Source organism: Anser cygnoides, chromosome 1, assembly GCF_040182565.1.
Source record: "Anser cygnoides isolate HZ-2024a breed goose chromosome 1, Taihu_goose_T2T_genome, whole genome shotgun sequence".
Classification (NCBI taxonomy): Eukaryota; Metazoa; Chordata; class Aves; order Anseriformes; family Anatidae; genus Anser; species Anser cygnoides.
In genome coordinates, this window is record NC_089873.1 from 149,641,881 (window position 1) to 149,652,874 (window position 10,994).

At 43.2% G+C, this 10,994-nt stretch overlaps 1 protein-coding gene across 1 annotated transcript in view; it reads left to right on the forward strand.

Annotated features, from left to right (window-relative positions):
* COL4A2 (collagen type IV alpha 2 chain) overlaps positions 1-9,181 on the forward strand; it is a 139,686-nt gene extending 130,505 nt beyond the window's left edge. The window contains exons 41-47 of the mRNA XM_048080798.2: positions 990-1,151; positions 1,283-1,381; positions 2,035-2,181; positions 2,796-2,912; positions 3,734-3,925; positions 4,267-4,553; positions 7,424-9,181. Of these exons, the coding sequence (XP_047936755.1) occupies positions 990-1,151; positions 1,283-1,381; positions 2,035-2,181; positions 2,796-2,912; positions 3,734-3,925; positions 4,267-4,553; positions 7,424-7,678 (1,259 nt within the window). The 3' untranslated portion in view covers positions 7,679-9,181. The remainder of the gene's footprint in view (positions 1-989; positions 1,152-1,282; positions 1,382-2,034; positions 2,182-2,795; positions 2,913-3,733; positions 3,926-4,266; positions 4,554-7,423) is intronic.
* The last annotated feature ends 1,813 nt before the right edge of the window (positions 9,182-10,994 follow it).

The window sequence follows — 10,994 nt, forward strand, 5'->3', positions numbered from 1 at the left end:
GAAGTTGCAGGTGTCCCATTATCATCTCTATGATGTGTGGAAATTTAATGTAAGCTCAGCAAAAACTTACAGGAGGCAAACTAGCTGTGGAGCCAATGAAGTACCTAGGTTTCCAGATGTGACTAGAATGCTAGTTGGCCTTACTCTGCACACTGATTCCCATTCCCCAGGCAGTCATTGGGTTAAAAAAAATAAAAACAGAAGCAGTGAGCAGAGTGGGATGAGAACAGGAAGACCATCTGCCACCTGATATGTTGATAGGCATGGCTCTTTGCCGTAAGCATCTTGCATTAGTACCCGCACTTGATCCAACTGCAACAGGCCGCATGGGAGATGCCCCACTGAAAACCCTAGTTACTAAGTCCTTCTCCCCTTGGAAACAGGGTTCAAATCTCTTCTCAGGCAGCAGAAGTAGGAACCTGCCAGGTTTAGCTTCAGAAAATAGGTACTTCTGGAAAAGGAAGCTGTTCCCATAACTGCCAAGACAGAGTGAAGTAGTTATTTGTATCCAGGTGTTCAACTGAAGCACCAGAGTACATGGAACAGTAAGTCCTTGGCATATTTACCACCTCACCTGGCGCCGAGTCAGGTATTTGCTGATATCTGATTTCCCTCTAGTTGCTCGGAGAATTTAGGACAAAGCAGGGCGGCACCTAGTGAAGTGTGGCATTTGCTGGGGAAGGGATAGCTCACCAAAGGCCGCATCTCAGCAGGCATCTCACTGCTGCTGAAATCTTGCTTGAGATGACACCAGGCTCTGTGGGAGCTTTGTGCTCTGATTCCTCTGCCACTGCAGCAGAAGGGTATGCCAGGCTGAGAGCAGGAGCAGGAGTGCTGAATACGTCTGTTGGATAACTGAGCACGAGCCCCTTGCGTAAATTGAGGAAATAAAACCTGATGGGATACAATTAGATAGCTCTGTTACTTTCATCTGTGCCCAGGTATTGAGGCAGTATAGACAGATAACAGCTTGAATGTCCTCTAAACAGGCTATCCAGGACTACAGGGGCAGCCTGGAATACCGGCTCCACCTGGAAGCAAAGGAGAAAGCGGACAAGCAGGTGTGAGCGGACAAACTGGCCCAAAAGGAGATAGAGGTGATCCTGGATTAGCAGGGAGACCTGGGATTCCCGGGTATCCCGGGCCAAAAGGTAAGGATGGGAGATGCTGATCATCTGCAGGGGGAAACCCCCTATGCTACAGCAGCTTGAATAACATGACTTCTGAATTTATATCATCTGTACTGAAATGCAGTAACGTGGTACGTCTTTTTGCACTAAAGGTCGCAAGGGTGAGCAAGGTGTCATCGGCTTTATGGGCACAGTAGGATTTCCAGGTGATCTGGGACCCATCGGACCCAAGGGGGACAGAGGACTAACTGGTGAGTAAGTGCAGTCAGGTGCATGGCTCCTTTCTAAACAGTTTGCAGCCACACACAGCTGATCCAGCTGGCCCTGCTTTGAGCCTCCTCAGTCCTTTCCCACCTGCATGACTCCATGCGACCCATGGAAAATTGTAGGGGATGGGGTGCCTGAATTTAACATGAGTAGTCAACTTTTTGCTGTAATTAATTTATTTTGTATGAGGTGCCAATTCCAAAATCATACCCACTTTCAGAGAAAAAAAAAAAAAGAAAAAATTGTTGACTTAAAATAAGTCTGCAGAGTAGACATACTAGATATTTAGAAATATCTATGCCATCATGTATTTGTGTCTCCAGAAGCCCACCAAAAGATGGTGCTCTGCCTCAGAGAGCAGTCCGCTGTCTGGGGAAACCATCCCAACCTCCTACATCATAACTGAGGAAGCAGTAGCACCATTCATTTCCTTCTGCTTATCTTTGTGCAGTCCAAGAAAAGACAATCCCAATCCTCACATATGTTCCTCCAAGATCGTAAATATGTCTTATACCCAAGGTAGTGAATTGTAGACCACGGTCCCTCTTTCACATACGCAGCCAAGTAACAGCAATGTGTCTGTGGATGAAAGCATATTAAGGAAAATGAAACTGTCTCATCTTGCCTCCTGTCACAGGCTTTCAGGGCCCTCCAGGCTCTCCTGGGCTGCCGCCTCTTCCTCCAAGGCTGTTTGCTGAGCAAGGTTCACCAGGTCCCCGTGGAAATACAGGACCTCAGGGAAGCCCAGGAGATATGGGCCCTCAGGGTCCACCAGGCGATCCAGGTAGGAATTGCACACTCGGAGCGAAAGCTCAGTAGTCCTTAGCAGAGAGAGGTCACCAGAGCACTGCTTTGGCTCTCTTCAACTCTAAATCCTACAGGTCAGAAAGGAGAGTCAAATTTGGGTTTTTCAAAGCCAAGGGCTTGGCTTTCCTCCCCCTTCTAACATTCAGAACTTAAGCAAAACAGGAATAAACTCTGACAACATTCAGCCAAAGCAATGCCAGATATAGATGCAGCCATTTAAATCAAGAGTGGGAGTCCTTTGTGGAAACGCACACATCCCTGTGGGTGTGCTTTTGGCCCAGGAGACGTAGTGTTAGTGATACATGGACCAGACACAGTGCACCTCTTGCTAATGGCCTTGTCAGAGATGCGTGGTGGTGGCAAGAGTGAAAGATGAAGGTTGTGGGTGTCGTGTTGTCTTGATTCTAGCAGCCTTTTCCGATGAAGTTAGTGCTTTTTGCCTGAGCAGAAACCACGGGATATCGCTTTTAGTGTAAATTGGTAAACCTGGCAGCTAGGACCGAACGCGCGCAAGTAGAGCGCATGCTATCAGAGCAAGTAGCATGCTGATATCTCTGCAGCCACTGTGCTCATAACTGTTGTTGGTGCAAGGTTTCAGAGGCTCACCTGGAGACCCAGGGCTCCAGGGCAGAGGTGGCATTCCAGCTCCTCCTGGATCCAGAGGTGAACAAGGAGCAATGGGGTTTCAAGGCCCAGTGGGATTTGAAGGTAAGAGATGTCACACAGCACTTCTTCCCTCTTTCCCATTTCAGTGCCATAATTATTCTGTAGTTACTGTATCACTGGATGGGGAGGAGGGAGGAGAGAGACTGCTTGTTCCTTCACAACTTCTTCACAAGGCACAGCTAACTTTTAACAGAGGTAGCTTAAAGCAACGTTTTCAAAATAAGTTTTGATAGCTGCAGATGGCAGTCCACTCGTGAATGAGTTTGTTTTGATCCGAGTGCATTTTCATGTTGGTTTTCTCCAATTATTTCAGCATAGAGTTTTACTAGCCGTTATGTTCATAGAAATGGATGTTTGCATAGGTGATATTTGCATGGACAACGTTTCAGAGAATGTACCTGTGAAAGAAATACCCGTCTTTATCCAGTCAAAGAGCAGAAAGACTATTAAATACACAGACCAAAAGATATTTGCAGTTTTAACCATATAAAGCAGATGCAAGCAATTCAAAAGCTATTGGTTATTCTTAGACCAAGAAAATGTTCTGAAGGAAAAAAGATGTGCATCTGTATTGCACAAAGTACGCTAAAGTTTATCAGAACCTTATATGTGACTTTCCCTGGCTCTGGTTGTGAAATGTATCATCTGATCTCTGATCATGATGATCCAGCACCAACCTACTTCAAAATCAACTGCTTTAACCCTAGAACTACATCTCTTTTAACAATAACTTACTGTAAGAAGAGTTATTGTGCAATCAATCCTTGTTCATGGGCAGCTCAGCTGAAATACCAGCTAGCATGAGAGCACTTGTGGGAGCACAAACTAAGCTGTATTATTTTCTTTTTCCTCTTTCACCTAAGGCCAGCCAGGCCGCCCTGGTAGCCCTGGGCTGCCAGGCATGCCGGGTCGCAGCGTCAGCATCGGCTACCTGCTGGTGAAGCACAGCCAGTCCGACCAAGAGCCGATGTGTCCGATCGGCATGAACAAACTCTGGAGTGGGTACAGCCTCCTGTACTTCGAAGGGCAAGAGAAAGCACACAACCAGGACCTAGGTACGTGCAGGTATTGCTGGCAGCAGCTGCAATTCCATCCCTCTGACTGAAAAGAAGAAGAAAAAAAATAGAACTTACTTATAGAAAGCTGGGACTTCAACAGCCAGGCTTAGGAAGCACCAAAATGAGAAGATAAAAACCACACGTCTGCATAGTGTATCCGTGAGAGAGACTTTGCAAGTCATTAGTGCCATTTGAGGGGAACAGGAAAGCCGGTGACACATTATGGACTGCAAGGCTTTACTGACACACGCTTGGGAAGGAGCAATAAACTGAAAACATGCATTGTCTTCTGCAAAAATGATTGCCATAATTTCTTTTTTTTTTTCCTCTCTTAACAGGGCTGGCCGGCTCATGCTTGGCTCGTTTCAGTACAATGCCATTCCTCTACTGTAACCCGGGGGATATTTGTTATTATGCAAATCGAAATGATAAATCCTACTGGCTCTCGACTACAGCACCTCTCCCAATGATGCCTGTGGCAGAAGAAGAAATTAGACCATATATCAGCCGCTGCTCAGTCTGTGAGGCCCCAGCTGTGGCGATTGCTGTCCATAGCCAAGAAGCTTCTATTCCTCGCTGCCCTGAAGGCTGGCGCAGTTTGTGGATTGGATATTCCTTCCTCATGGTATTTGTCCTTCAGCGTCACACTGTGTGTGGCACTAGGCTTTAAGTATGTCTTAGACCCTGGGAAGGCTGCTCTGTCGTAGCTCCAGTAACATCAAAACTATGCAACATCCTGGGAAACTTGTTTCTAGGAAACAGGAGTGAGAAGCAAAATTTCTGTGAACCGCAGAGAAAATTGCCTCTTTGTCAGAATAGCATCTGGAGCCCTTATTTTATGTACAAAATAATGTTTGAGAGCAGAGCACAGGTACAGCTGTGAATTGCCAAGTAAAACCGCGCTCTGCAGGCAGTAACCTACGGAGCATTTTTACAGCTAGAAAAAGAGTGGGGATTACTGATGAGCATCACTATTAAGAGGCTGATCTGGAGGGGAAAAAAAGACATTTTTCCCCTTCGTTTAGAAACTGAAAATCATTGATTTTTGGTAGACACTTAGAAGCCAAAGTGTTTCATCTAGTCTGGAAAGAGAGACAGCCTCCTGTTGTTTTAAAAGTTAATCTTCAGTGTTATACCTCTAATGGCGGCAGGAACAGAGCTGCATATCCGATTGCTCAAAGGATCTCTTAGATCTTGTGATTACAAGATAATTAGGAAATGGGATCTTACAGAAGAGCTTAACATTGGGTGTGCAGTGTAAAACATAATGAAAGGCTTCACCTCTTGTTCTGGCTCACTCCAAACTGCTACCTGTGGGAGCAGGACTGTACAGAGGGATCATGTAAGCACCGGAGGACTCAACATAGTGAGTGAACAGTACCTAGAATATGTTAGTGAATGATCCGGCTGGTAGTAATTTATCTGACTTGCTTGATGCACACTAGGGTCAAAACCTGCAACAATATGTCCATGTTGTGTTCATGCATTAAATACTGGATTGAATGATGAAGTAAACAAGGCTGGAAAAAAGAGTAAGATTTTTCTGGCAGTAAACATCATGGAATAGCTGTAGTCAACCCTTCCCGCAGATTATTTGCATTCCAAAAGCTTCAACTTTTCAGGAAAGAAAAAGAAAGAAAAAAAAAAAAGAAATTGGATATTTTTCATTTAGTTCTAGAAAAAAGATTTGAGAAAAAGCAGATCCAATTTTTGTCCAGTCCTATGTTTGACCTTTCTTTTGCTTCTCCAAAAAGCCCCGATACGGATCTCATAGTTACTTCACAGGAACTCCAAGGATTAATTGTTTGTAAAGCCCATGTAAACATTCAGCATTGTTAAGGGCAAAGTTGTCACCTTAGCAAGAAGCTTTTGCAGGGACAAAGTCTGCCAGCACCAAGGAACGTACAGTGAGAGGAGTTTCAGAAGATTAAAGCTTTCACATTTTCCCATCTAGCGCTCAGATCAAACGACGTGTTTGGCATACACATTTTTTTGCTTCTTATGCAACTCTTGAAGGAGAAGTACAGCGTGCTTGTGGTTATTTCAGAGTACATGTTCTTTTACTTCTTGGCTTAAATTTGTTACCTCCTTCCCCTGGCTAAGGTACAATCCTGAAGGGAGTCAGCGTGGACTCCTGCCCAAACCACCTTAAAAGTTGGGAAGATTTCGTGCAGAGAGGGCACTGAACTATAATGCTTCCTAAAAAGTGCCAGCCTTACCGAGGGATAAGAAGCCCTGACCAGCAAACAAGAAGCTATTACAGGCACAGAGCGGGAGATTGTACGCTGAGCATAGGAAGGCCACAGCCCTTGCCCTAAGGTTGTCGAGCTCCCAAGCCAGTGCGTAGATAGTGTGTGCAGTTTGTACCAGCTGCTTTCCAGCTCCAATTGCAGAGGCCTCAAAACTATTAACAGTTCAGCCCTTCTTACCAGCTTTGTTATCCAGAAGGATGCTAGAAGGGTTACACTCCAAAACATCATAGCTTAGCACATCTTGCAATTTGGACCTGTTTAAAAAATAATAATCCAAGGCCTCAGCAACGTGCAACACCGATCAGAGATCAGATCCTTTACTCCATTAAAAGGTGGCCACTTGTGCTACCCGTTTACATGGACACAGCGGGCCTCTGAGCATAAACCAAGGCCAACAGATTTCTTCCCACGTTTACAAAACTATTTAGCAACTTTTCCAGCTGCTTTCATTTGTATTGCAAATACCTTCAGTTTTTAACAGAAAATTATGCAACTTCACTTAAATATGCAGCTGTACAGCCCTCAAAGGGACTGGGGAAATGCCTGTTTTGTTAGAGATCCCTTTGACAGAACATAAGTAACATTCAGTTTGTTACTGCAGTACTTGTCAAAGGTAACAGTTGAGTGGTTTAAAGGTGCATGATGCTGTTGTAATGTGCTGTTAATGAATATATGATAGAGGGAAGATATCTGTATAGAAGCTAACTTTTTTTTTTGTTTCCATAGTGCTCCTTAAGTGCAGTGCAGAGTAAATAAGACTTTATAATGAGGGAAATTCAAGTTAGCTATATGGAAAAAAAGTTCTACTTAATGATGGCAACCAGAGGAACACGCTGCCCGTAGAGATTGTGGAAACTCCATCCTTGGAGTTATCAACAACTCCACTATGCCCTCAGCAACCTAGTGCAACTCTGAAGCTGGGTCTGCTTTGAGCAGAGAACTGGCTGAAGTGCCAGAGCGCTCCTCACCCAAATGATTCTCCAGGTCTAAGACTAGAAACAGTGAAAATCCTGGCTATAGCAAAGATGTTTGTCAGAAGTGGCATCAGCATATGAGATTGTTCTTTTGTATAAAGGATAGCCAAACCCTTACGTCTTACACGGTTGCAGGATTAGCCTTCTGTCTGCTCTAGGGTTAAGAATCAGGAGCACTTCCAGTGTTTTTTCTCTTTTCCCCACACGTAAGTTTTTGACAGCATTGCCTGAGGTTGTACTCTGAACGCTGCCCTCCTTGTCTCCCTTAGCACACTGCGGCTGGTGATGAAGGTGGAGGACAGTCGCTGGTTTCTCCTGGGAGCTGCCTGGAAGATTTCAGAGCTACTCCTTTCATCGAATGCAACGGCGCACGCGGAACCTGTCATTACTTTGCAAATAAATACAGCTTCTGGCTCACTACGATTGACCAGCCCTTCCAAAGCAAGCCCTCAGCAGATACACTCAAGGCAGGACTCATCCGAAGCCATATCAGCAGGTGCCAAGTCTGTATGAAAAATTTATAGAAGTCTTTCATAGTATAAGGAACCTGCTTATCCTGTACTTCTTGTACAGTGAAACCTTCTATGATGTTTAGACATTTGAATAAATCATGTTGGTGCTTTTTTAACTTATTACCTCAAAAGCTGAATGGAAATTTAATTTTAAAAGTGTCTGTAAAAGCAAATTACGTGTAACAGAAATCAAGTCTAACACACAAACCTAGTGTTGTGTTCTCCTACTATACAGTATATATATTTTTTTGCTAGTCTAACATTATGTCATTTGCCAAATGTTACAAATACTCAGCTTTGAAACACAAAAACTTCAGTAGTAAATGAATACCTTGGTCAGATACCCACTGCATTTACTTTAGGATAACGTATGCATCTTTTCTATTAACTGTATTTGTCACAACACTAAACACTAGCAGCTACAATTCATTCAAACAATTAACACACTGTGATCACACTAAGCCTTAAAGCCTAGCAAAGTACTGAAAATGTACACTGGAAGGTGCTCATGTCCAGCATTAAAACCTAACTTCAATGACAGTATTTTATGCTTGGGCATTTCAAACACACAATCAGAACAATCATCTTTTTCTTATATTTGTGTTTTTTTTTTTTTTTTTTTTTTTTTTTTTTTAAGATTCACCACTCTTTAGCACTTAATCACTGGAAATAGCAGAGAAGCCCACAGGCCTTCCAAAAAGAGTAACCAGAAAATGCACATCTCTTCCTGTTTTTGTTAGGAAACTACATGATGAAGATCAGCACATTACTTTAAAAGTCTGGCATTTTTTTTCTAGACATACTCCAGGCCAAAGGATCATTACAAAAGTCTCCCGCTCCACCGTGTTGTGGACATTGATCTGTGTCATGTTACTCACAGCACCGAGTATTTTTTGCATTGCAGCTTTTCCCCTCTGAAACCAGGCTACTCATCACAAACAGGCATTACCCATGTGCTGTTGGAGCTGCTGTCACATGTGGGGTAGGTCTTCCAGGAAAGCCCATTGTTCAATGCCACGTCACCTTGAAGGTCAAAACTTGCAGACCTGCCAGTTGTCTGCCTGGAGGCATGCGGTCCTGGCAGCTGGGGACGTGTGGCAACGTGATGACCAGCATATCTGCCTGCACGCATCCTTCCTTGCAAAAGCAAAGAGGAAGGAAGCACAGCATTTATTTGGCACAATCTTTTTCCATAGAGAACCATGTCATTGCATGCCAGGCTTGAGAAATGGCCGCAACAGATAGCTCTTCCCTTCTAAAGAAGCCATTTAACCCAAAGCTGTCTGTCACCACTACAAGATGGGGGAGGGAAAGCACGGTTGCAAATGATTCTCTTCCCATTGACATAGTCTGATTATATACCCAAACACTTAAAACTGAAATCGAAGAGACTTCTATAACAACGACAACTGATTTTTCGACTGTTCACTCCTGCTTCAGGTGTTTATTGGGTTTTGTAATTACATTCCATCCTCACTGTATCATAAATAAAAATTGTTTTTTTCTACTCCTCTATTTGTTGGTGATTGCCATTTTGTAAACAGTGGGTTTTTTTTTTTTTTTCTCTAAAAAATGCATGTGGACTGCTCTTTTGAATTACTTTGTTTGCACCTAAGCCAGAAAGAAAAATAAAAGCATTACCGTAATGCTCCGTTCTACTTCTTCAACCAGGAATACATTTTGTGGCACTTAAACCATTCCAGAAGGGAAGTGCAGTTCTAAAATTTCTCCGTTAAGCTAAACTGTGGAGATGGTAGTATTTCATCTGTTGTTAGAAAGAGGAATTCAAGCCAATAAATTGTGATGTTGCAAATTAAAGCAAAGTATTATTCATGTTCCACAACATTCAAGAAACCAACATTAACCAAACTTGACAAGTGTTACCTCTGCAAAAAATGTAAAGTGTAACTTCAGTTAAAGTTCTGAGCTAGCACAGTTTCTAGCCGAGATTAGTTGTGCGTATAATTAGATATATCCATGAAGTGAGAAATTACATGAGCTTAAAATCAGTTTTCTGGCCATACTGTAGCTATGAAAGGCAGCCTCTGAACAAATTAACTCCACTGGTATTTGTTTCAGCCAAATAAAATACCTAGAACTGAAAACATTGCAGTGTACATTAGTCAAATCTATTCCACATTTGCCAATCCTTTTAAATTACACACAGCAGTAACAAACACCCCATAATCATCAATTTACCTCTTCCATGCCATCAGTGGTTGTCGGATGACCAGTTAAATCACTTGTGATTTTTATAGTGTGCAACTCCTGCAATGCAGCACATGAAATTTTTTTCAACAGAATTCAAGTACAGGTTATACAAACCTGTAAAAAACAATTATGTCAGCAACAACAGCTAACTATTTTGACTTCAATGGCTGCTATGTTGCATAATCTTCCTATACAGCTAATTTTTTTTTTTTTTTTTGCATGAAAAGCCTCAGCAGATAGGTCTTTCCCCACGAGCTGTGTTGTCTATTAGTTTTCTGACTCTCAAAAGCTGTTCTAAGCAAGTTTGCTCAGCACAGTATCATCAGCACAGTGGTGAGTTGAAATGCACTCAGGAAATTAGAAGAGAAAAAAAAACATGCCACATAGCAGTGAACTTTTGTACTTTCTTTGTGTACGTCATGTGCTTCAGGTCCATGTACTTATACACAAGTTTCTCCAAACAACGCTTACTCACTGCCTGGGAAGGGGAGGGAGCAAGTACACATGAACACATGGGATGCTTGCAGCAGCCAGAGGGTTTCAGCCTGCCAGCTACCTTGGAGCACAGCACAGCACTTGCAGGGGAAATGCCTTGTCCGAAACACTGCCCGGATAAATTTGCCTCCCTGATGCACCTACTCCCAGGAAGTTAAAACATTTTTATTCAGGAAATAGGATTTTTCAAAACAATCTTTTCACTTAACCATACCACTCCAGCCTAGGATGTGAAAACCACAAGTTTTTTGCCTGTTTCTGACTAATAGTTAAATATTTTGCTTCAAAGCATGCTGCTTGTGTCCTACGCTTCACTGTCTGAAAATACCCTGAAGTATAACATGCTGCTGAGCCTGGAAAAGGTCAGCAAGGTTATATTCCCCTCCATAGGTAATGGTGCATCAGCATATCGGCATAGCTATAGTGAAGTCAATTGGCCAGCTGACACCAACATTTCTCGCTCTACGTTAACCAAATCTGCCATGTCTTCCCACACACTGTGATTGGGCTTGTCCAAGGCATGTGGAAACAGAAAATCAGCAATGTGCAGGCAGTAAACATGACCCTGTAACAGGCGTTATCAGACTGCTGCCAGCAGAGAGGCGGCGTGGTCACTGACTGC